The sequence below is a fragment of the Larus michahellis genome, chromosome W (genome assembly GCF_964199755.1).
Source record: "Larus michahellis chromosome W, bLarMic1.1, whole genome shotgun sequence".
Taxonomy (NCBI): domain Eukaryota; kingdom Metazoa; phylum Chordata; class Aves; order Charadriiformes; family Laridae; genus Larus; species Larus michahellis.
This window is the reverse complement of record NC_133929.1, coordinates 16,526,525-16,552,756: the sequence shown is the minus strand read 5'-3', so window position 1 is coordinate 16,552,756 and position 26,232 is coordinate 16,526,525. Positions and strand designations below refer to the sequence as shown.

The 26,232-nt window shown below is 42.9% G+C and overlaps 1 protein-coding gene across 2 annotated transcripts in view; it reads left to right on the top strand.

The window, feature by feature from the left end:
• LOC141735441 (zinc finger SWIM domain-containing protein 6-like) overlaps positions 1 to 14,578 on the top strand; it is a 165,184-nt gene extending 150,606 nt beyond the window's left edge. Inside the window, exons 13-15 of one of the 2 annotated variants that reach the window (XM_074568205.1) lie at positions 2,318 to 2,481; positions 9,581 to 9,662; positions 12,019 to 14,578. In XM_074568205.1, the coding sequence (XP_074424306.1) occupies positions 2,318 to 2,481; positions 9,581 to 9,662; positions 12,019 to 12,881 (1,109 nt within the window). In that variant the 3' untranslated portion in view covers positions 12,882 to 14,578. The remainder of the gene's footprint in view (positions 1 to 2,317; positions 2,482 to 9,580; positions 9,663 to 12,018) is intronic. The other variant, XM_074568206.1, reaches the window with a different exon arrangement.
• Positions 14,579 to 26,232: the final 11,654 nt, after the last annotated feature.

The following is a 26,232-nucleotide window of genomic DNA, read 5'->3' as shown; positions in this document are numbered from 1 at the left end:
AGGAAGTGCTAACGGCGTGGGAACAGGCCATTCCCATGTGCCAAAAGATGAGCCACTGGGGAAGAAGACCATCCTGGCTGAACAGAGCGCTTTGTCTGGAACTCAGGGGAAAAAAGGAGAGATTATGACCTTTGGAAGAAGGAGCAGACAACTCGGGAGGACTACAAGGAGGTCGTGAGGTTATGAAGGGAGAAAATTAGAAGGACCAAAGCCCAACTAGAAATTAATCTGTCTACTGACGTACAAGACAATAAAAATTGTTTCTATAAATACATGAACAACAAAAGGAGGGCTAAGGAGAATCTCCATCCTTTATTGGATGCGGGGAGAAACATAGTGACAAAGGATGAGGAAAAGGCTGAGGTTTTGCCTTCTTTGCCTAGTCTTTAGTAGCAAGACCAGTTGTTCTCCGGGTACCTAGCCCCCTGAGCTGAAAGGCAGGGATGGGGAGCAGAATTTACCCCCCATAATCCAAGGAGAAATGGTTAGCAACCTGCTACGCCACTTAGACACACACAAGTCTATGGGGCTGGATGGGATGCACCCAAGGGTACTGAGGGAGCTGGCGGAAGTGCTCACCGAGCCACTTTCCATCATTTACCAGCAGTCCTGGCAAAACGGGGAGGTCCCAGTTGACTGGTGTATAGCAAATGTGACGCACATCCACAAGAAGGGCAGGAAAGAGGATCCAAGGAACTACAGGCCTGTCAGCCTGACCTTGGTGCCTGGGAAGGTCATGGAACAGATCATCCTGAGTGCCACTATGCGGCACATGAAGGACAACCAGGTGATCAGGCCCAGTTAGCATGGGCTCACAAAAGGCAGGTCCTGCTTGCCTAACCTGATCTCCTTCTATGACAAGGTGACCCACTTAGTGGATGAGGGAAAGGCTGTGCATGTTGTTTACCTGGACTTTAGTAAAGCCTTTGACACCGTTTCCCACAGCATCGTCCTGGAGAAACTGACTGCCCATGGCTTTGATGGGTGCACGCTCCGCTGAGTAAAAAACTGTCTGGAGGGTCGGGCCCAGAGAGTGGTGGTGAATGGAGTTAAATTAATTTGGTGGCCGGTCACGAGTGGTATTCCCCAGGGCTCGATATTGGGGCCAGTTCTGTTTAATATCTTTATCAGTGACCTGGAGGAGGGGATTGAGAGCGCTCTCAGTAAGTTTGTAGACTACACCAAGTTGGGCGGGGCTGTTGATCTGGTTGAGGATAGAAAGGCTTTGCAGAGGGATCTGGACAGGCTGGATTGATGGGCCGAGGCCAATGGTATGAGATTCAACAAGGCCAAGTGCTGGGTCCTGCACTTGGGTCACGACCACCCCATGCAGCGTTACAAGCTTGGGGAAGAGTTGCTGGAATGCTGCCTGGCAGAAAAGGACCTTGAGTACTGTGTCCAGTTTTGGGCCCCCCACCACAAAAAGGACATTGAGATTCTGGAGCAGGTCCAGAGAAGGGCAACGAAGCTGGTGAGGGGTCTGGAGAATAAGTCTTATGAAAAGCGGCTGAGGGAGCTGGGGTTGTTTAGCCTGGAGAAAAGGAGGCTGAGGGGAGACCTTATCGCTCTCTTCGACTACCTGAAAGGAGGTTGTAGGGAGGTGGGGGTCGGGCTCTTCTCCCAAGTAACAAGTGATAGGACAAGAGGAAATGGCCTCAAGTTGCGCCAGGGGAGGTTTAGATTGGATATTAGGAAAAATTTCTTCACCAAAAGGGTTGTCAAGCATTGGAACAGGCTGCCCAGGGAAGTAGTTGAGTCACCATCCCTGGAGGTATTTAGAAGACGGGTAGACATAGTGCTTAGAGATATGGTTTAGTGATGGTTTTTGTCAGTGTTGGGTTGATGGTTGGACTCGATGATCTGAAAGGTCCCTTCCAACCTAGGCAATTCTATGATTCGAGGAGCTTGAAATGGGAGCAACAAACGGAACTGACTTAAACCTGTCGCTTAATTTTCTAGCAAAGTAAACTAGCTAGATGGTAGCCTGATGGGCTTGATTTGAAGGCTGATGAGACAGCTTTTTGTTCTTCTGACACACAATATAGACTGTGAAACCCAGGAGTGGAGAAATCATTTTTAAAATTCACAAATCTTACTTTTGGCCATGTACTACGCTAACACCATCAGGCACTAGAGGAATTTGTGCTGTCTTGTATCTTTCGTTTATGTGGTTTAGTTATGGAAGGTTTCTAAAAATCAAAATGTGTATAACTGAAACATCGTACTATTGTGTAGGAATGGCAGGCTCAATTATAATGCATTTCTGGATGTTTTGGGGGCTTGTTCTTGTTTTGGTGATTCTCTTTGCACTTTGCAGGTGATGTTCAGAGGCTCGAAACTGTGTTAGAATCCATCCAGAAAAATATCCACTCCTCATCACACATCTTCAAGCTTGCCCAGGATGCATTTAAAATAGCAACACTCATGGACAGCTTGCCAGACGTCACTCTTCTGAAAGTTTCTCTGGAGTTGGGCCTTCAGGTATTTCCCTTGTTCATTATTACTACAGTGGCAAACAGGAATTTGACCTTGTGTTGGTGGGTACAGCTCTTTAAGTCACTGAGGACCATACCCTCTTTGGGCTCTGTCTGGAATTTTTAGATTCTGTTTTCTGATGTAAAGCGCAGTTGACTAGTAAACACAGAACAAGGGTCTGCACAGCCCCTTTGTGCCATTTGAGTGGAAGAGAGAGCTGGGAACAACTGGCTGCTCCTCTCTTCAGGGGTGAGAGAGGACCAATGCAGGGGGTTCAGGAGTATATATAAGGATAGCTAGAGAACAAAATTATTCTGCTGGCCAGAAATGCACTTTTGCAGATCTTTTACATGGCCTTGAGGGGTTTCTTATCATTCCTCCCATCCTTCCCTTCCTTTCCCTCAAATGAGATTTGGTAGGTGCTTGTTGAATTACTAGAGAAATCCAAGGTCAACCATAACAACCTGTTTCTAAAGCAGACTGTGCTAACAGTAGCCCTCTCACTTCCTTCATCAAATCCTGCACTCTACAAGGTGTGAGATGGTCATCTGCATCAGACTCAGCTTGAAGTGTACAAGAACCTCAGATCAGTTTTCAGGCTCTTAGGAGAGACTTTACAAGCTAAAAGGAATCATAGAATCATAGAATGGTTTGGGTTGGAAGGGACCTTAAAGATCATCTAGTTCCAACCCCCCTGCCATGGGCAGGGATGCCTTCCACTAGACCAGGTTGCTCAAAGCCCCATCCAACCTGGCCCTTAGGAGACAGCTAAGTTTTTAGGTATCTGGAGTAATATTGCTTTACACTGATGAATATTGGAGTTTACACAGTTCATTTCAACAAAAATAAATCTCTTCATCCCTCTTCAGGCAGTTCTTAAAAATAAAACAAACAAACAAATGCAAAGATCAGAAAACCATTTGTTACTTTGCTTCAGTAACCAAAGCTCCAAAGACTTCTGGGGAAAGGATATTATCCCAGTTGCTTCTCATGCCACAGAAAGGTACTATTTGTCTATTCTAAACTTTTAGAAGCTAAAGTCTTTAATCAGAAAGCTGAGATTGTGTGCCTTTCTTATTCCCAAGGTTGCTGTGGAAATCTGCTTTTTTTAAAAAAACAATATCTTGGTATGTTTCTGTCTTAAATCTTTGTTTACTTGAGAAAGATCCTTATGATTGACTTGAATGTCACCTCAAGCATTCACCAAGTATCATTCAATGACTTTGGATATCACTGTATTCATGGATAGCCCTGTGTGGATGATGGTGTCATCAAAATGTATTCAGTAAGATCTAGTGAAAGAAATATCACAAACCTGCACTTTTTCCTAAATCCAGTGTTTGGAATAAACTGGTGTAGAACATGTCCACTGTCTGCCCCAAGCTTACTAAGGTGTTTTAAGAATCTTAAAGGCAGTTTGCTTTCCAGAAGGAAGATGTATAGCAGTTTTCTGGTAGTAACTCACAACTGTATAGATTTCTACAGTAATGTTTTTTCCTGTAAAAGCCATACAGTGTCAGCATTGTCTTCAGTGGCCTACAGATGCTTTCCCCTCTCCTGCCCCCTGACCTAATGGCAATTAGATTGTCTATATTTGCTATCTAGTAACTGACTGCTTATGACATTTATGTGCCCTATAAAACCCTGTTTCTCCCCTCACGTGGCAAACTGAAAAGCAGTGTCCTCACAGGTATACTGTTCTGCCTCTCAGCTACAACAATGACAAGTTGGACTGGTTGGGCTGAGGAGATGATACTAACAATTTCCCAGCTCAGTCACTGGGATTTCTGTGACAGAAAAACCTCTTATATTGTTCTAGATTTCAGAGTAATGTATGGACTCCTGGGTTCTTTCTCCCTATTTCCAATGGCAGCATGTGTTATGTGACTCAGCAGAGGGAGGGCATTTAAACTAGCTGTGGAAAGCATGCCCAAATGGGCATGGAGCATCTCGGGTGTATTATGTCCTTCAGAACCTTACTGGCATAGATGCTATAAGATCTGCAGGGACACGAGGGGCTTCTATTCTTCCATTTGCCTGTTGTATGCTACATCAATACAAGTAAGTATTAACACACACGTGCAGACAGGTACTGCTGTCAGAACTGCTGAACAGGTTAGTGCAGGTGATCAGTCGATGTATATTTGGCAAGTGGTGTCCTTTCCCTGAATGCCTGTAAATAAATAAACCTCCTTCCAACGTGCATGACAAAGAGGTTTCACATTGTTGTGGGAGCTAAGGGATGGTTGGCCATTTCTTGCATCTCTTATGGGTAGTGAGTTCTTAGAATCATAGAATCATAGAATTGCCTAGGTTGGAAGGGACCTTTCAGATCATCGAGTCCAACCATCAACCCAACACTGACAAAAACCATCACTAAACCATATCTCTAAGCACTATGTCTACCCGTCTTCTAAATACTTCCAGGGATGGTGCCTCAACCACTTCCCTGGGCAGCCTGTTCCAACGCTTGACAACCCTTTTGGTGAAGAAATTTTTCCTAATATCCAATCTAAACCTCCCCTGGCGCAACTTGAGGCCATTTCCTCTTGTCCTATCACTTGTTACTTGGGAGAAGAGCCCGACCCCCACCTCCCTACAACCTCCTTTCAGGTAGTCGAAGAGAGCGATAAGGTCTCCCCTCAGCCTCCTTTTCTCCAGGCTAAACAACCCCAGCTCCCTCAGCCGCTTTTCATAAGACTTATTCTCCAGACCCCTCACCAGCTTCGTTGCCCTTCTCTGGACCTGCTCCAGAATCTCAATGTCCTTTTTGTGGTGGGGGGCCCAAAACTGGACTCGAGGTGGGGCCTCACCAGTGCTGAGTACAGGGGGACAATCACTTCCCTAGTCCTACTCACCACACTGATCCTGATACAGGCCAGGATGCTGTTGGCCTTCTTGGCCACCTGGGCACACTGCTGGCTCATATTCATCCAGATGTCAATCAACACTCCCAGGTCCTTTTCTGCCAGGCAGCTCTCCAGCCACTCCTCCTCAAGCTTGTAACGCTGTGTCGCGGTTTTGGCCGGTTTGGCCAATCAGAATGACAGATGGCCCTCCCCCCCATCTCTCCTCAGAGAGGAGAGGAAGAGATAAGGAGATTTACGAGTTTAGAAAAAGAACTAAAGTACTTTAATGAAAATAATAATAAATAAGGCAATAGTAAATAATAATAGAATAATAAAAATTTTTAAAAAGTATACAATATATACAAAACCGTATCCAGCTCCCAAGATGACGATCGCATCACCAGCAGACACAGGGAAAGTCCCAGACTGGAGTCAGCGACGAACAGGAGCCGAATTCTGGAACTAGAGTCAGGAGCGCTCTGATCGGGATCAAAGGCAGATGAACAGACAGGGTCCTCCTCAGATGAAGGCCATTGAAGAAAGAGACTTCTCCCTTTGATCCCTTAGCTTTTATACTGAGCATGGGGCAGATGGGATGGAATACCCTGTTGGTCAGTTTTGGGTCACCTGTCCTGTCTGCTCCTCCCTGCAGGTGGGACCCCTCTACACTTCTCCGCTTCCGACCCTCTAACGGGGCAAATAACAAAGTTAGCTGACCTTGGTTGTTACAGCAATAAGTCTAAGCAAGAGCCTCTGTGCATCCCATTCCTTGGTATAATCAGGTCTTATCACTCTGAGAGCGAACAGTTTCTGAACAATATGCTGTTAATTTCAGAGTTTAGTCAGTTAGATGAGGCCCAGCTAAAAAGTAAAATTACAAAACAGAAAATTGGTTCTGTCTTACCTCAAACCAGGACACGCTGCATGGGGTTGTTGTGACCCAAGTGCAGGACCCAGCACTTGGCCTTGTTGAATCTCATACCATTGGCCTCGGCCCATCAATCCAGCCTGTCCAGATCCCTCTGCAAAGCCTTTCTACACTCAACCAGATCAACAGTCCCACCCAACTTGGTGTAGTCTACAAACTTACTGAGAGCGCTCTCAATCCCCTCCTCCAGGTCACTGATAAAGATATTAAACAGAACTGGCCCCAATATCGAGCCCTGGGGAATACCACTCGTGACCGGCCACCAAATTAATTTAACTCCATTCACCACCACTCTCTGGGCCCGACCCTCCAGACAGTTTTTTACTCAGCGGAGCGTGCACCCATCAAAGCCATGGGCAGTCAGTTTCTCCAGGACGATGCTGTGGGAAACGGTGTCAAAGGCTTTACTAAAGTCCAGGTAAACAACATGCACAGCCTTTCCCTCATCCACTAAGTGGGTCACCTTGTCATAGAAGGAGATCAGGTTAGGCAAGCAGGACCTGCCTTTTGTGAGCCCATGCTAACTGGGCCTGATCACCTGGTTGTCCTTCATGTGCCGCATAGTGGCACTCAGGATGATCTGTTCCATGACCTTCCCAGGCACCAAGGTCAGGCTGACAGGCCTGTAGTTCCTTGGATCCTCTTTCCTGCCCTTCTTGTGGATGTGCGTCACATTTGCTATACACCAGTCAACTGGGACCTCCCCGTTTTGCCAGGACTGCTGGTAAATGATGGAAAGTGGCTCGGTGAGCACTTCCGCCAGCTCCCTCAGTACCCTTGGGTGCATCCCATCCGGCCCCATAGACTTGTGTATGTCTAGGTGCTGCAGCAGGTTCCTCACCATCTCCCTTTGGATTACAGAGGCTTCATTCTGCTCCCCGCCCCTATCTGCTAGCTCGGATCCCTGAGTACTCAGGGAACAACCAACTCTACTACTAAAGACTGAGGCAAAGAAGGCATTAAGTACCTCAGCCTTTTCCTCATCCTTTGTCACTGTGTTACCGCCCTTGTTATCTTGTTGTTATCTTGTGTTCCTCTAGAGTAAGAAACTCTCATTAAAAAAAAATAATCCATCAGGATAAAGTCAAGTTTATTCTCTGTGGAAGAGAGCTTGGCTTTCAGATAAGCTATGTAATTCCCAGGGGCTTCTTGTCATTTTCAGACTTACTAACCTGTTGAGAAGTTGTCTTCAATTGATAACACAGATCTTGGATAGAACTTGGACAGATCTGGAACTCCCTTTTAGGAAGAGGTGTCTCAAGAATGTATTGAGCAGAAGTGAAATAGTTCTTTGGCTACATGGGCTACAGTATAAATGAACTTCAGCTCCTCCTTGGTCAAGATATCAATATATGCTTTATTTGAAATCCTTGGGGTTTTTTTTATCATCAGTAAAGGGCTCCTCTCTTAGCGCTCTCAGTTTGTCAGTTTAATTAAATGAAAAGAACCTAATTCCAGAATAGTTCAAGTCAAGAAACTATTCCATGTGAAGAAACTAGATATAGTATTGGGTTTTGCTCTCAAGTTAGGACTGTCTACACTGGAGCTGCTATTATGCCCACTATGCATGCTGAAGGCTCTTGTGAGTGATGATCCTTTTGCAGACCACTATGGTGAAGTCATCAGAGAAGACTTTCAGAGAAGTAGTCGTTCACACCTTTCTATTTGTTTGTTTAACCTCCTTCTCTCCCTCACCAGTAGCAGAATTCAGTCCATAACCCTGTATTTTCTCTTGGATTCACTCTACTTGGGGGAAGCTGAAAATTCATCTTGGATATTGGAAGAGTGTTAGCCTTCAATTTGTGTGTGCATCAATACAGGAAGTCACATAGACTCTCTTTGATGGAAAGAATAGGACAGATATTTCCACTCCAAAGCATTTTGACTTGAGGATGCCTGTTTTTCTTCCAGAAAGAATTCAAGCAAAGGCTGGTTCCATAATTCGTTAGCCATATTTTCATATTTGAAAATGCATTGGATTGTTCCTCACAGATCCATTTGCTTTCTCTCAAAATGCTGTTCTCCAATCTAGCACTCAAATTAGTCAAAATGATACCACAATGTCTGAGGCCAACAAAGCTGATGTTATGCTGTAACTTCAGGTCATGTACAACCAGTCATCAAATTCCCAAGGTGTGAATGTTTGGAGGCCAGCATGATGGTTGTTTATAACCAGGCTTCTTAAAAATCATCTGTGCATTTGTGCTCCTCAGCAGTCTTTCCATCTTCTTAATTATCCTATTTACAGCTACACTAAAGGAGGTGGCAAGAGTAACAAATATGACAGAGGGCTACATGCCACTTTGAAGTCACCTTAGGATTGGGGGGTCATATGTGTTGAGAACCCTCTTACAAATGCTGCTGACTCCAGGCTGTTTTGTGAGTGCATTTTATGAGTTAATATGTAAAGATCATCGCTGAAAGCTCTGATTGACCTTTTATGCTCTTTGTTTAATTGCTACAAATAGTAATACCATAGTACGATCCCTGATATCGTAAGGGGAAAACTACTTGCTTTCTTCATCTGGATGTCTGTGGGATCTGTCCAGCTGAAACGAGCTTTACATGCAGTGTTTGTTTTACTGCATAAACATATTTGCCCACATTTTGAGAAACAACATAGGCAATAAATGCAAGTGTTGTAAAATATGGGCACTGCAATCAGAGCTTAAAGTCCTTTTTCTATGATTCTGATGGTTTTACAATGGATCTTCTTTGCAGGGACTCCTTGTTCAGAGAGAGAAATCGTTGCTATGACTTACTAATAATATCTGGATATATCTGGAAGTGTGTGTGCATATATATATCTTTGCAGTATAAACAGACAGTCACATCATAATATACTCTAACTCCTGTCTGTATTGTTGAAGTCAATAAAAAAAATGCAGATGGTGGAAAAATTAGATGGGTTAGTTTGCCCAACAAGAATTGACACATTTCCACTTTAAAGACTAATATACATAGAGGGAGGAGACACAATATAATTTAATTTGAATAATTGGTAATTGGTTGGGATTTTTTGTTGTTTTGAAGGGGGCTTTTTTTGTGGGGTATTTTTTTCTTCTCCCCAAATAAGACAGTTTCTCCTCTGGCCTTGAAGGACCTGCAGTTGGTTGGAATTACTCTCTGTATGCTCTTCCAAGATAGCTGAGCAGTATTTGTCAAGTCTTTTGACATATCAGCTAAAAAGAGGTAACAGAATGGAAAGAGCAAGAGGCTGACGTTTTGAACCTCATTGTATTTGAGTAACTTAAATCCCTAATTGTTGGTATATTGTCTTGGTTTTGCAATAAGATTAATTTGTATTTTGTTTGTGTTGTTTTAATAGGTGATGCGGATGACACTGTCAACACTGAATTGGCGACGGCGGGAAATGGTGAGGTGGTTGGTAACATGTGCAACAGAAATAGGTATGTTCTGAGATGCTTCTCAAGGGCTCCTGCCTTTTTGTCAGCTAATCTTAGAGGGCTTGATCTTGTTGGTCAACACCCACGCTCTGCAAATGTCTCCCACTTTCTGTTCATCTATAAAATTCCTTTGGTTAGAAGACATTAATTATGGCAGTGATGAGTGGGGTTTTTGAGCATGTGATAGAATAGACATAGGCCAAGTGAGACAATAGTTGAGTAATGCAGTGTGACTTCTTTCCCCTTGTCCCCTCCATGTGGGGTTTGGGCTTAAGGCTGCAGCAGAGAAAAGGCTCATGGTTATGAGCTGTTACACTATGCTACAACTTTGCTTGCTCTGAGAGGTGAGGCTCCAAAAGACTGGTGAGAGTGCTGTCGTGCTATCTGGTCAGCTGTGGGGAAGAGGAACCAGAAAAAAGGTGAATGAAATGTTGAGGTTGCCTCCCGCTGTGTGACAGACAAGATCTCATGAAGGGATTCTAATTGCTTGTTGTTTGTTTTCTTGGTTTGTTTTTTTTTAAGCCCATGGGTAAATCCAAGCTTAGAGTGTAATGCATCTTTGTTGTGTGGCTATGACATTGTGCAGGCCTCTCGTCTGCACTGAAAAGCAAACCAAACACTAATGCACCTATCCTTAACCACATAAGGTGAAAATAAGGTGGGAGCAGAACTAGCCTCATACTTAGAGGATAGCAGTGGGAGAATAGTGCACTCAGCAGGACATTATGTTCATTTCTGGGCTTTGCCATAAATTTCTTGTGTATCTTGATGAGGTGTCCCTTAGCTTCTGTATTCCAGTTTACCATCTGCAAAATGAGGATACAGAATCTGAAAGTGTAGATGATGGCATTAAAAACTGTGTAGCTCTAAAAAAAAATAAAATAAAAAAAATCAGCAGCTGTGGCAGTGAGGACAATATAAGTACTATGATAAGGGAGCAATTTTAATTGTCACTAAAGGTATTTTTGGAAAGTGTGTTTCCCTGCTGTATTTACTCCTTTTTCATACATCTGAGTTGATTGTATCACATAGATGCTTCTTGAGTTTCAGAACTTCAAGGGTTTGCTGCTGCTTATTCTCTAGATTAGTTTATTCTTTGCTTTATGCTTAAATGAGAAATTAATATTGTCAGTAGCATGGGAAAATACAGCTTGCCTTTGTATGCCCTCAGCCAGAAAATGGTTTGTGTCCACAAATTTTCATGCAATGCTCTTTTTTTATTGCTTTTATATCTTTGCTAAGGTAATTATTACTGAGGCTCTCTTGCAGATATTAGTACCTGAATATTATTTTGTGCAGTTATATATTGGCAAATAAAAAGCTGGGTTTAATACTGCTTTAAATTAGTTTACATATTCTAATAGAAGCATCCCATAAAGAACCTATAATGTCATGCAAAGTACTCTTGAGAGTTAATCAAGTTGATAAAACAAGGAATCTGTTTATTTAAATGAAGATCTTATATTTTCTGACTATGCTGAATTTTTGCACACAAGTGAAAGGGTACACAGGAAACATCAGAGTCCTACAGAGAAAAGGACCTCTGGGTGTGTTTTAGGTGGGCTCACAGATGTGTGTAAACTGCCTCTAGCAATAATAAGACACTCTAGTTGGGTATAAGATTCAATTTATGGAACCCATTAGTCACTGTTTCCCCCTTCTTCCCCCCCACCACACACACGTGCCAGGAATAAAGTGATACTAAGGAAAATATCTATTTCAGATAATATCCAGTAGCATCTATTGCTCAGAGTATTTCCCTAATAAGGATCTTGATGTTCAGGTGCATATGAATTTAATACAAGATGTATCTGAAAAGCCTGTTGGGAGGGGGTGGGGTTTAGGATTTTTTTTTAAAAAATGTTTAAGGTGCGCTTAGTATTAAATGCCATGGTGTTCTATTAAATGAGACATTTAGCATGCTTTCATATTTTGCGCACGCACTGTACCTTGAGATGCACATAGAGAAAAGAAGTTAAAATTGCCTTTTAAGCGTTCAGTGTGAGGGCTGCCTTTGAGTGATGTGATGAGACCAAATGAGCCAGAATTTGTTATCCAAATTGTCTTAGATAACAAGTAAAGCAGCTCAGTTGTCACACCAGGAGATTAAAGCTTATCTTGCAGGCTGTTTTGTTATTATCTGCATTTTGGTGATTGCTACAGAGTTTGCACAGTAGCCTTTGTTTTAATGTCCTTTTCCAGCCATGTTATCTGGTTTAGCCCTTCTTGCTGAAGCATGTCTCCTTGGATGTACTGGCAACCTCTTAGACTTCGAAAATGTAATCTTTTGCTGAACACCTGTATCTGCTACGTTTTATCAATTGTGGCTAATCCTTTCTTCCTTTCTTTCTCTCCCCAGGTGTTTATGCACTGGATAGTATCATGCAAAACTGGTTTACGCTTTTCACTCCAACAGAAGCCACTAGTATTGTTGCTACAACAGTGATGTCCAACAGCACCATTGTCCGTCTGCATCTGGACTGCCATCAGCAGGAGAACCTGGCCAGCAGTGCTAGGACGCTTGCTCTACAGTGTGCCATGAAGGATCCTCAAAACTGTGCCCTCTCTGCACTGACCTTATGTGAAAAGGATCACATAGCTTTTGAGACTGCTTACCAAATTGTTCTAGATGCTGCTACAACTGGCATGAGCTACTCACAGCTTTTTACTATAGCACGATACATGGAGCACCGTGGTTACCCCATGCGGGCTTACAAGCTGGCCACTTTGGCCATGACGCATCTCAACCTGAGTTACAATCAGGACACGCACCCTGCCATTAATGACGTTCTGTGGGCATGTGCGCTCAGCCACTCCCTTGGGAAAAATGAGCTAGCAGCTATAATACCTCTGGTGGTCAAAAGTGTCAAATGTGCAACAGTACTGTCAGATATTTTGCGTAGGTGTACTTTGACCACTCCTGGCATGGTGGGACTTCATGGAAGGAGGAACTCTGGTAAGCTCATGTCACTGGACAAAGCCCCTTTAAGACAACTCTTGGATGCCACAATTGGAGCCTATATTAATACAACTCATTCACGTCTCACTCACATCAGCCCGCGACACTATAGTGAGTTTATAGAGTTCCTCAGCAAGGCCCGAGAGACCTTCTTAATGGCTCATGATGGACACATACAGTTTACACAATTTATTGACAACCTAAAACAAATCTACAAAGGCAAAAAGAAACTGATGATGTTGGTTCGTGAGCGGTTTGGTTGATGAAAATGCATGGGGGGGTGGTGGTGGTTTGTTTTTACTTGAGCCTGCCTTTGTATCCTTTTGAACTTAAAAGAAACAGAGCCACATCGGTATTATATGTGTATAGTTATATTGAGTTTGCAAACTAAACTGTCATGTTGTGAAAGTTTGCGTGTTTAATCTTTTTTTCCTTTTTTCTGTTTTGTGTGAGAGAGAGGTTAAAAAAAGTTTGGTTTACACTGAGTATATGTTGTCAAGTGGCAAAAGCCCACATTGCTCTCCTGTTCTTTCTGTATATGTTCACAGCCTCAAAAACAAACATATATTGCAATGGCTTTAAAAATGAAACAAAACACCTCCATCCTGTGATAAGTACCTCGAATGGATTCAGCTTTACTCCTTTGTAACTCATCCTTACATTTCAGCATATTTAAACAAAACAACAAATTAAATACTAATGGTCAAAAGGCTGACCACGTGGCTTTGCAGTGCTGTTCATCCAGAAGCATGGCACACAATGCTTGCGCATGTGGAAACTTAGCGACTGTCAACATACATTCTCAGGGATTTATCAAAAAAAATTTTAAAAAGAATGAGAGCATTTATTGTACTGTATATATATTATAGTATATGTCTGAATATTGAAAAAATATAACATTAATTTATAAAAAAAAATCTATGTAATACAAAATACTTGAAGCTGCAGTAGCTTGGTTTTAAACAAAAAAAGAAAACCTATCCGAAGGACTAAAGTGCGCCTTGCTTCAGGGTTGGCTCAGGTGGTGAACTATATGCTGGGCATCTATGCAGAGCCACCTTTTGGATTGCATGGTTGGACTGATACCTATTGAGGGAAATTTTATATATATAGATATTTATACAACCTGTGTTTACATATATATGTATACACACATACACACATGCTTGTAACAGGCACTATAGTAAAGAGGGATGACAAAAAATACACAGCCAGAGCAGCAAGCCTTAGCATTAAGAATACAGTATGCCAGAATCGGGGTTTGTGCCTCCTAGCCTGGGAAACTTAAAAAAATATCCTTTTTCACACAAAATGCAAAATTATTGACATGATACATTATGCCTTTGCAGTGAGCTAATAATAAGTTAACCTTTGTGCACAAATATATATATATTATATATATATATATTCTGCATAGGTATTTTGACTTTGTGCAGGACAGAAAGTTGTGTAGGTGACTATTCTACTTTTCCGTTCATTTTTTTAATTTTTTTTAATATATTTTATTTTCTCTAGAATTACTGAAACAAAAGCAGCCTTCTATCTTGCCTTGTCTTAATGCTTTAAAATAACCAAACTGGAGATCTAACTACCAAACCATTCATCATATTATTAAATACCAACTTTGGTTACAGTATAGTGTCTTTAGCTGATGGTTCTGTATCCTTGTGCTTTTTAAAGCAGTTTTTATGTTCTGGTGCAAAAGTTGTCCAGTGTCTCTTGTTCCCTTCATTAGAGAACATGCTAGAGGAATGTTTGTAGGTATTTTTGTTTAGAAAAACTATTTCGTGCTTTCCATTTTATTTATTATAATACATAAAAAGGTTGTACTTCATCACCCATGTAAACATGCTCATGAAGTTGAAAGTAATTAAGATTTGATACACTGATACCAATTTATTTATGTAACTAAATCACTGTTTTATAAACTTGTTGATGATCAACAATTTTTTTGTTTTGATTAAAATTAGTTTTTTGAAAGTTGATTCTGCCTCCTTTATGGTGTCTGTTACTGGAGTTGAATATGGATAGTTCATAGATCTTAAATGCCCAGCTTGCAACTTTGATGCGTTATGGTGGTATGCAATATGACCACCAAGACCAGGAAATAAATGGTAGTGTTCACAATTGCAACAGCTCCTTTGCTGGTGGAAGAAGACCTGATGTGTCAGAGGGACCAAATGCTGCCTGCAATTGAAGATGTGTGGTCTATACAACAAACCGTAAGCCTTGACATATTGCCCTGGTAGGATGGAAGAGTGTGTGGGGGCATGTTCCCACTCAGTGGATTATCTGGGTGACCATGAGAGTTGAGATATGCTGCAAATATATACAAGGACAATTCTTGCTATTCTTTGGCTTTTCTAAAGCATTTTGTGTATTCTGAACTCACTCCACCCAGCACGGAGCTCCTGCTCACCATCTGACAGCCAACATTTCTGCTTTTTTGGAGGCTTTGCTCTGTAAGATTTGTGTAAGTTTTCCTGCCCTCAGTGAATAATGGGATATGGCATGGTTGAAAATTGAAGAGGAGCTTTCTGCTTTACCAAGATCTTTATCACCTTAAGTATGATATGTGATGTCATATTTGACTACATGATCTGAACATCTTCACTTTCTTTTTTAGTATCTTCAGCTGAAAAGAGAATTAGCATACAGCAAGCAACTATCAGAGATGCCAGTGTACCCATGAATTCTGACAGAGAGACTTGTGTCACTGGAAGATTGAGGAGGAAAAGGTCTGAATCTTTGTAAAACTTGTCGTGTAAAATATGAGTCTTTACCAAGCCTTGCTAACAGCTGAGTTGTCCTGACCTGGTAGTACTAATGTTCTGTAGCTTCTGCGACTTCTATCCCTTCCAAGCATTGAATCCTCATTATGTGTTTGCTTCATTACTTTGTCCTAGATTAATTTTCTGCCACAGACAATAAGGAATGAGAAGGATACTCCATTCTGTAATAGGGTTTGCGTGGGAGTTGGGGTTTTTTTGCCTCTTACAAATAATTCGGTATTATGGATATTGTGGATTATGTAAATTGCAAAACTGAAGCCTATTTGAAGACAAAGGCTTTAGAATTAAATGTGGTCTTGACAAGCACAATGGCTTATTTTTCTTTCAGAACTGACTGAAGTTTATTTGACTTGTTCTCATGACTGATTGAAATCTCTTATGTGTCCTCAGTGGTGCCACACAGTGCAGTTCACACCATGTTAAAAGCCTTCATGGACCAAGAGATGATTGCCTCATGTCTCTAGCAAACATGTCTAGATACGTACTGTTCTTGTTTTGTGGAGGTAAGAAGAGCCCAGGAAAGAGATTCCATGAAAAATAGTCCGAGGGCTCTTTTGGTGAAAACTGATCAAATATTTCTGAAACTACAGATTGGAATTAATTTTGAAGCATAAGGAAGCCTAGTCAAAATACAATGTCTCAAAAACCTTATCTTCTTTTCAGAGCCATATATTTGAGATATGCAACTGAACACCTCTGCTATCATTGTCACAAAATGTCATAGTGCTTTTCAACACTCCTTTAAATGAGAACTTTTTTTGAATCCAGGACTGCTGTTCAGTAGTGAAGAGAAATGAGCGTGATTCTTCCATATCATAGTCTACCATTGAATTTTCATTCATTTGGTGAGTTGCATGAAATCCTGAAAGATGTGATATTACTTCTGTATTATGAGACTGTCTTGCAGCCCAAGAAACTGACTTTCACCCATAAGTTCATTTTCAGATTTCCTTCGTAGTCTATTGGTTCTGCCAGAACAGAAGCCAGCAGAGATTTTTCTTACCCAAATTATATTACCTTAGTTTAGCTTTTTGGTGTTTCAACACATTTAATTTCCATATCTGGTTTTCCCATTAGAGAAAACTGCACAACTTTTCAGCATGAAAAAGAGAAAGGCACATATGTGCCTCAGACTTTAGATACTAAGGTGCAACTGAAATCCCAAGACAGCTTCCCTCAGAGTACTTCATGTCTTATTCTCAAAATCTTTTGTTTTTAATGTTATGGCAATGAAGCTAAACCTGGATTGCATGTACATGACAAAGCATTTATTAGATTGTTTGAGAGAAATTGCAGGTAATATTCTGAGACTAGAGCTGCAACTAGAAGACTGAGACCGTATACCACCATGGTTGTCTAGCAGAACAGATGGAGCTCTTTCAAGACAGTGAATTGGCTAATACGTGCGATCAGTGCTTTGGATGACCAGTCAACAGTTTTTGAAGTACAGACAAAATTCTGGAGGGCGCTTTTTTTTCTTTTAGTATAAAAAAGTAAAATTGGCTTCCTAGTATTTTTAAGTACAGAAGATACTGAGGGCTTTGCATTAATAAATTTGTTCTATAGAAAACCCATATTGCATCATTTTCTTTGTATATCCATACAAAGTTTCATGCTGCAAGCTTTCAAGTCTCTGTGACAGTCACTTTTCAATAATGCTTTATTGTTCCGTCGAATTAGTTTGAGCTACAGTTTTCTTTCAGGTTTGTCTAGTAGCAATTAAGTTTTTATATAAGTGGGTATAAGTGACATAAGTGCATCAAAACTGGGGTGCAGCTTACATGGAGGGAAATTTTGCTTTCCAAGTTCTGCCAATTTAGATTTGTCGCTCCGTAGAGTGGATCTGCACTAGAAGTAAATATATTTTATATATATATTTATATAAATAAATGTATTCATCAATGACCTGAATGAGGGGATAGAGTGCACCCTCAGCAAGTTTGCTGATGACAGAAAACTGGGAGGGGTGGCTGACACACCAGAAGGCTGTGCCTCCATACAAAGAGACCTGGACAGGCTAGAGAGTTAGACAAAGAGGAACCTTATGTAATTCAGCAAGGGCAAGTGTAGGGTGCTGCACCTGGGGAGGAATAACCCCATGCACCAGTACAGGTTGGGGGCTGACCTGCTGGAGAGCAGCCCTGTGGAAAGAGACCTGGGAGTCCTGGTGGACACCAGGATGACCATGAGCCAGCAATGTGCCCTTGTGGCCAAGAAGGCCAAGGGCATCCTGGGGTGCATCGAGAAGAGTGTGGCCAGCAGGTCGAGGGAGGTCATCCTCCCCCTCTACTCTGCCTTGGTGAGGCCGCATCTGGAGTACCGTGTCCAGTTCTGGGCTCCCCGGTTCAAGAAGGACAGGGAACTGCTGGAGAGGGTGCAGCAGAGAGCTACAAAGATGATTAGGGGACTGGAACACCTCTCTTATGAAGAAAGGCTGAGGGACTTGGGTCTCTTCAGTCTGGGAAAAAGACAGCTGAGGGGGGACCTTATCAATGCTTATAAATACTTAAAGGTGTCAAGAGGATGGGGCCAGGCTCTTTTCAGTGGTGCCCAGCAACAGGACAAGAGGTAATGGGCACAAACTGGAATATAGGAAGTTCCATCTCAACATGAGGAGGAACTTCTTTACTTTGAGGGTGGCAGAGCACTGGAACAGGCTGCCCAGAGAGGTGGTGGAGTCTCCTTCTCTAGAGATATTTAAAACCTGCCTGGATGCATTCCTGTCCAACCTGCTCTAGCTGAACTTGCTTTGGCAGGGGGGTTGGACTAGATGATCTCCGAAGGTCCCTTCCAACCCCTACCATTCTGTGATTCTGTGATTTCACTGAGATGCCTTCAATTTGATTAAAATACAGATTATTTTTTTTTACTGAAAAATCATCCAGCTTTCTATTTCTGATATAAAAACAAAAATCCTGGTAACTCATCTACTTTTAATGCAGGATATAATTTGGAAAAAATAGCAATATAGCTTATACCTTTACAGAATTGGGACGTATGATACCCTCAAGTATTCCCTTGCTCTGCAGTTCTGTCTAGGGATAAAGTATAAAGTGTTCCTAAACAAACATTTTCCCTTCTTAAGAGCTTGTCCCCTTGAAAGTATACTTTTTGCAAGGATAAGTGGGGAAGGAAGGAGCAGAAGCCATGAATTGTTATGCCCAACTGTTGCCTCGTGATAATGCAACAGATAGTACAGATTTTATGGGTATTTCAGCATATTACAAACCAAATTGAATATGAGATGAAAAGCTTTGTAAGATTCTCAGTTGGGGAGACAACAAAGTGTCAGGGATAGCTTTACTGAGAAGAGAGTGCTAGGATTTGCCTCCCCTGTAGAAGTATGCACTCTGTACAGCACATGAGAAGACAAGAGTGTTGCCTCTGGTAACACCCTGGGCTGTCAGCATCAAGAAGCACCTAGCCCGCAGTTGAAATGTTTGCTATCCATCCCTACAGGCAGTATCAGTATCCCTAAAGTTAGTAAAAATAGAGCATCATATGCTCTGAGAAAAAGAACTTGCCTTAAGAAGAAAATGACATCAGCTGCTGTATTTGCAGATATCTGCAAGGTCGCAGGATTAAAGATATCTACTAACATGTGTTGGCTACAAAGTACAAGTTTTTTCTAAGGCCAACCTTGACAGATTTCTATAGCTTCTAGTTGCAGAGAGCAATTATGACTTGTAAGTACCACAATCATGAACTGTCCCTTTCTTAAAATATTACCTGCACAATGTAAAGAGCTGCATCAGATCAGTTTCTTTCCTTAATTATCTAATCCAAATATTTAATGTTTCTGTGCTAGTGTTTTTATGATTTTTGTTGTTTGCTGTTAAACCTGGTACTTTGAAGACTAGAAAGCAAAACTTACCCACTGCATTGGGTTTGTGTGGCAAGGTTTGGGTGGGGGGGGGGGCAGCAAGGGGTGGCTTCTGTGAGAAGCTGCTAGAAGCTTCCCCAATGTCCAATAGAACCAGCACCAGCCAGCTCCAAAACGGACTCCCTGCTGGCCAAGGCTGAGCCAACCAGCGACAGTGGTAGTGCCTCTGTGATAACATATTTAAGAAGGGGGGGAAAAAAACTGCAACAGCATCTGGAAGAGAGGAGTGAGAATATGTGAGAGAAACAACTCTGCAGACACCAAGGTCAGTGAATAAGGAGAGGGAGGAGGGGCTCCAGGCGCCAGAGCAGAGATTTCCCCTGCAGCCTGTGGTGAAGACCATGGTGAGGCAGGCTGTCCCCCTGCAGCCCATGGAGGTCCACAGTGGAGCAGGTGGATGCACCCAAAGGACGCTGTGACCCCATGGGAAGTCTGCACTCAAGCAGGCTCCTGGCAGGACCTGTGGACCCATGGAGAGAGAGGAGCCCACGGTGGAGCAGGTTTGCTGGCAGGACCTGTGACCCCGTGGATGACCCATGCTGGAGCAGTCTGTTTCTGAAGGACTGCACCCTGTGGAAAGGACCTATACTGGAGCAGTTCATGAAGAACTGCAGCCCATGGAAAGGACTTATGTTCGAGAAGTTCGTGGAGGACTGTCTCCCATGGGAGGGACCCTACGCTGGAGCTGGAGCAGGGGAAGAGCGTGAAGAGTCCTCCCCCTGAGGAGGGAGGAGCAGCAGAAACAATGTGTGATGAACTGACCACAACCCCCATTCCCCATCCCCCTGTGCTGCTCGGGGGAAGGAGGTAGAGAAAATCGGAAGTGAAGTTGAGCCCAGGAAGAAGGGAGGGGTGGGTGGAAGGTGTTTTTAGATTTAGTTTTTATTTCTCTTTACTCTACTCTGATTTTGATTGGTAATAAATTAAACTAATTTCCCCAAGTCGAGTGTTTTGCCCATGATGGTAATTGGTGAGTGATCTCTCCCTGTCCTTATCTTGACCCATGAGCCTTTCATTATATTTTCTCTCCCCTGTCCAGCTGAGGAGGGGAGTGATAGAGCAGCTTGGTGGGATCCTGGCATCTAGCCAGGGTCAACCCACCACATCCACAAATAGCAGAGTCCGTGCTCCTGGCGTTCCATTATAGGTGGGCTCCAGTGTGTTCCTGGAATCAAAGGGTAGCAAAAGTACAGATGCCCCAGCCTAATTAAACTGTCTAGGTCACAACCTCTGAATTGTGAAGTATTGTCCTGGTCTGAGGTAAAACAGAACCTTGCATTTCTTTCCCTGATTCATGAGTCAATGGAAAAGATTTTTATGTGCTTGCAGTACATTGTTCCCCCAAACAGAGTGAAAATTACATTACTTTCCATATGACCACCCAACTGTGGAACACTCTTCAAAGTGACAATTATAAATTGTCCTGGTTTGAGGTAAAACAGAACAAATTTTCTGTTCAGTAATTTTACTTTTCAGTTAAGCCTCTTCTAACTCTCTGAAATTAAAAGCATATCGTGCAGAAAACTTCCTTCTCGAAGTGATAAGACCTATGTTTATAGTTAATACCAAGGGATGGTATGCAGAGAGGCTCTTGCTTATACTTAGTGCTGCAACAACTAAGGTCAGCTAACTTTGTTGTGTACCATATTGGAGGGTCAGAAGTGGAAAAGCGTAGAGGTGTCACACCTGTGGGGAGGAGCAGACAGGACAGGTGACCCCAAACTGACCAGCAGGGTATTCCATCCTATCTGCCCCATGCTCAGTATAAAAGCTGAGGGATCAAAGGGGTCAGTCTCTTTCTTCAATGGCAGACATCCAAGGAGGACCCTGTCTGTTTGTCTGCCTTTGATCCTGATCTGTGCATTCCTGAATCCAGATCCAGAATCCAGTTCCCATTCATCACTGAGACCAGTCTGGGACTTTCCCAGTGCCTACCGGTGACATGATTGTCATCCTGGGAGCTCAATGCAGTTTTGTACATATTTCATTATTTTCTTATTAATATTTTTATCTTTTTTATTATTTTATTAATAATATTTCAATAAAGTAGTTTAGTTTCTTTTTCAATCCATAAGTGTCTCTCTCATTCTTCTCCCCCTTGGGAGAGAAGTTAAAGAGAACATCTGTCATTCATTCAGTAGCCAGTCCAGCCCAAACCACGACAAGTATCCTGTCAGTCCAGGAGCCAGCCAGTGAATAGAGTCTCTTACTGAGTTTTGTACCAACTGCATTTCATTTTTATAACTTCCCTTTTCTTTAGTCTTTGTCTTTTGGTATACATAATTTCAAGAGCTTTGTATTTGGAAAAATGCTTATGTGGAAGATAATGTGTATGGCATTTCTTTGCTTGGGGTCTGATGATGTAAAACAAGCAATAGAGCTATTGCTTGGTAACTGCAGTCTGCAGTGTTGGAAGTATCTGTGGAGCAGTGAATGGGGAGGGTGAGATATTCAGTCATGCTTACTTTAGGGGCCATTGAGCTGAGACCTAAGGCAGCAGCCACAGTTAGCATGTAGAACCAGCACCGTCTGCCTTTCCAGCTCACTGCTCTGACCTTGGAATTGGTTGTCCGACCACAAAGTCATCTTGGTTTGGTGCTCCAGTAATCAAAGGCAAATCACTGTTCATAGAAGGATACTGGAAAGTCAAAAAATTGATGAAGATGATTAAGGGCAGAGCTAAATATTCCTCTGGTGAAGTTGCTGGAATTGCATCAAGGCTAATCTTGGCACACGCTTTTGGGAAGCCTGTTAGTTATAAGAACAGTGGTGAGAGTAGTAGTACAAAATTCTGCCTAGTCAGTGGGCAGGAAAAATCATTTGGGGTTTGTGGCCTCCAATTCCAGATGGCCTGAATCTCATTAAATTGCACAATGACTATTTGTAATGCTTGCTTTATCACCTAGCTTTTCCTATGCGCAGGGAAACAAGTCAGGCAGACCTCACCTCATCTCTTAGATGCATTACAAAAGGTACAACTGAAGCCCTCTGTCCCTTTGTCTTTGCTGCTATTCAAGTGTGTGGGTGCTTACAGGTGAGCATGTTCAGCAGGAGCAGACATAGACTGACCTCACAGTGTGGAGGATGAGGCAGGAGTCCAAGCCCAAATGTGGCTATAAGCTGTGGGCCCAAGCTTTTCTTCAGGTGTTGCAGTTGGGCAAAATGTTTGTGGACTGATGTGCAGGACAGGCTTGCTCACTAGCTCTGTAGCTTTGGTCTTTTTAAGGATCCATATGTTTACAGCTGAGTTATAAAACACTTTAAAATAGGGGTTTATAATGGAAACACTGACACATCCTTAAATATGTCGACGCTAATAGACAAACCATAATAAATCCCATAGAGGATTTAAAAGATCTATCTGTTGCTCTGGAAAAGGATATACTGGCTTCTGCCCGAAGTGAAGCTTTTAATTTCTGTTCTTCAAACCATTTGAATCTTCAATAGCATCTAGGAAGCCCTGAATTATATCTAATGCATCAGATGGAGCCAGTATGTTGCAAAACAATGTGTTTGATATCTAAAAGCTTTTCCAACTGCAATATAGAAACCACAGCCCTTTTCAGAACAATTAATTTTACCTGTGTGTGATATAGTGCATAAAGGCATTCCAGTTTTTCCCTGTTTTTTATTTCCTGAAATAAATCACAATATGGAGCAACTGTTCCAGTCTTTTGTATACTGTCTACAATCACCAAATGCTTGCTTTTGTTAAAATCCCTCCCAGGAAAATTTTTGGTTTTTGTTAAAATTTTTTTGTTAAAATTCCTCCCTCCTACCTTCTTGTAGGTAACTCTATACTTAATTACTACAAATTTTAATAGGCTTCTGATTTTCCTATAGACAACAGTAGACAGAAGCACACTGTAGCACTGGTATAGAAACATAGAATTGTCTAGGTTGGAAGGGACCTTTCAGATCATCTAGTCCAACCATCAACCTAACTCTGACAAAAACCATCTCTCTAAGCACTATGTCTACCCATCTTTTAAATACCTCCAGGGATGGTGCCTCAAGAAATTCCCTGGGCAGCCTGTTCCAATGCTTGATAACCCTTTCAGTGTAAAAGCTTTTCCTAATATCCAATGTAAACCTCCCCTGGCACAACTTGAGGCCGTTTCCTCTTGTCCTATCACTTGTTACTTGGGAGAAGAGACCGACACCCACCTCTCCACAACCTCCTTTCAGGTAGGTTTTCTCCAGGCTAAACAACCCCAGCTCCCTCAGCCGCTTTTCATAAGACTTATTCTCCAGACCCCTCACCAGCTTCGTTGCCCTTCTCTGGACTTGCTCTAGAAATTCCATGTCTTTCCTGTAGTGAGGGGCCCAAAACTAGAAACAGTACTCGAGGTGGGGCCTCGCCAGTGCCAAGTACAGCAGGGCAATCACTTCCCTAGTCGTACTCACCACACTGATCCTGATACAGGCCAGGATGCTGTTGGCCTTCTTGGCCACCTGGACACACTGCTGGCTCATATTCAGCTGGCAGTCAACCAACACCCCCAGGTCCTTTTATGCCAGGCAACTCTCCAGCCACTCTTCCCCAAGCCTGTAGTGCTGCATGGGGTTGTTGTGACCCAAGTGCAGGACCCGGCACTTGGCCTTGTTGAACCTCATACCATTGGCCTCAGCCCATCGATCCAGCCTGTCCAGATCCCTCTGCAAAGTGTTTCTACTCTCAAGCAGATCAACAGTCCCGCCCAACTTGGTGTCATCTTCAAACTTACTGAGGGTGCACTCGATCCCCTCATCCAGATCACTGATAAAGATATTAAACAGAACTGGCCCCAACACCGAGCCCTGGGGAAAACCACTTGTGACCGGCCACCAACTGGATTTAACTCCATTCACCACCACTTGTGTATGTCTAGGTGCTGGAGCAGGTCCCTCACCATCTCCCTTTGGATTACAGGGGCTTCATTCTGCTCCCCGCCCCTAGCTCAGATCCCTGAGTACTCAGGGAACAACCAACTCTACTACTAAAGACTGAGGCAAAGAAGGCATTAAGTACCTCAGCCTTTTCCTCATCCTTTCTCACAATGTTCCCACCCTCATCTAATAAAGGATGGAGATTCTCCTTAGTCCTCCTTTTATTACTAATGTATTTATAGAAACTTTTCTTATTGTTCTGTAAGAAAGGCAGGTATTGTTTTTGCAATGGAGAAAAGCTGTTTCCATCAGAGGTGACATAATAAGGGAAACAACTAAGACAAAGAGGCTCCAGCAAAGGCTTGTAGAACATCTCTTATCCACACAGACAAAAGGACAAAGTGATTCATACTGGATTAGTGTCTAGAAGGGTAGTCAAACGTTTAACCAGGGCTAATGACATTGAGCAATATTTTTACCAAAAAGGAAAGAAATAAACTAGTCAGATAATCCCTTCAGGTGTAGCATAAGGAGAAGTAAATAGAGGCAAGATATCCGGGAAGGATTTTAGGCGCTCCGGACAGACTGTGAACCCTGGAGTACCTAACCAATGGGAAACAGGAGGAAAAAATCGTCCAGGGATTAGGAAATTAAAAGGTGTGTTTCAAGAACCAAAAGTGTGCCTACTTGCTAGGTCACCCGCTCTTGCAAGAATGTTCAAATAAAGTGTGCTTCGTATCGTTCACTGCCTGAGCCATTTTTATTGGCTAAGGAGCATTTCTCACAGTTCTTAACATCCAAAGCCAGGTTAAGTTCTAGTTGGGCTTTGGCCTTTCTAATTTTCTCTGTACATAGCCTCACAACATCTTTGTAACCTTCCTGAGTGGCCTGCCCCTTCTTACAAAGGCCATAAACTCTCCTTTTTTTTCCCCTGAGTTGCAACTATATCTCTCTATTCAGCCAGGCCAGTCTTTTTCCCCCAACAGCTCATTTTTCAGCACATGGGGATGGCCTGCTCCTGTGCCTTTAAGACTTCCTTCTTGAAAAACATCCAGCCTTCCTGGACTCCTTTGCCCTTCAGGACTGCCTCCCAAGGGACTCTGTCAACCAGGCTCCTGAAAAGACCAAAGTCTGCCCTCCAGAAGACCATGGTGGCAGTTCTGCTGACCCCCCCTCCTTGCTTCTCTGAGAATCAAAAACTCTGTCCTTTCATGATCACTATGCCCAAGATGGCCTCCAACTGTCACATCCCCCACAAGTCCTTCTCTGTTTACAAACAACAGGTCCAGCAGGGCTCCTTCCCTAGTTGGCTCCCTCACCAGCTGTCAGCTGATAACTGTCAGGAAGTTATCCCCAACACACTGTACTCAACACACTGAACCTCCTGTACTGTTCCCTCTCAGCTATATTTGATTCACAGCTGATATCTGGTAGGTTGAAGTCTCCCACCAGGACAAGGGCTAGTGATCTTGAGACTTCTCCCAGCTGCTTGTAGAATATTTCATCTGCCTCTGCATCCTGGTTGGGCGGTCTATAACAGGCTCCCACCATGAGATCGGCCTTGTTGGCCCTCCCCCTGATTCTTACCCATAAACACTCAACCCTATTGTCACCATCATTAAGTTCTTGACATTCATAACACTCCCTAACATACAGAGCCACCCCACCACCTCCCCTTCCTTGCCTGTCCCTCCTGGAGAGTTTGTAGCCATCTAATGCAGCACTCCAGTCGTGCAAGTCATCCCACCATGTTTCCATGATGGCAACTACATCATAGTTTTCCTGCTGCACAATGGCTTCCAGCTCCTCTTGTTTGTTGTCCATGCTGCATGCATTAGTGTAAAAGCACTTCAGCTGGGCTACTGGTCCTGCCACCTTTTTGTCAGAAGGTGGCTTAACTTCTACCTGACCATTCCCAGGCACAGCCATAGTTTGTAACCCGTCAACGACCCTTGCATCTCTGCTGCTGGATTCATCCCCTTCCCCCTTCAAATCTAATTTAAAGACCGTTTGATGAAGCCTGCAACTCCTTTTCCCCTTTGGAGACAGGTGTACCCCATCTGTCTCCAG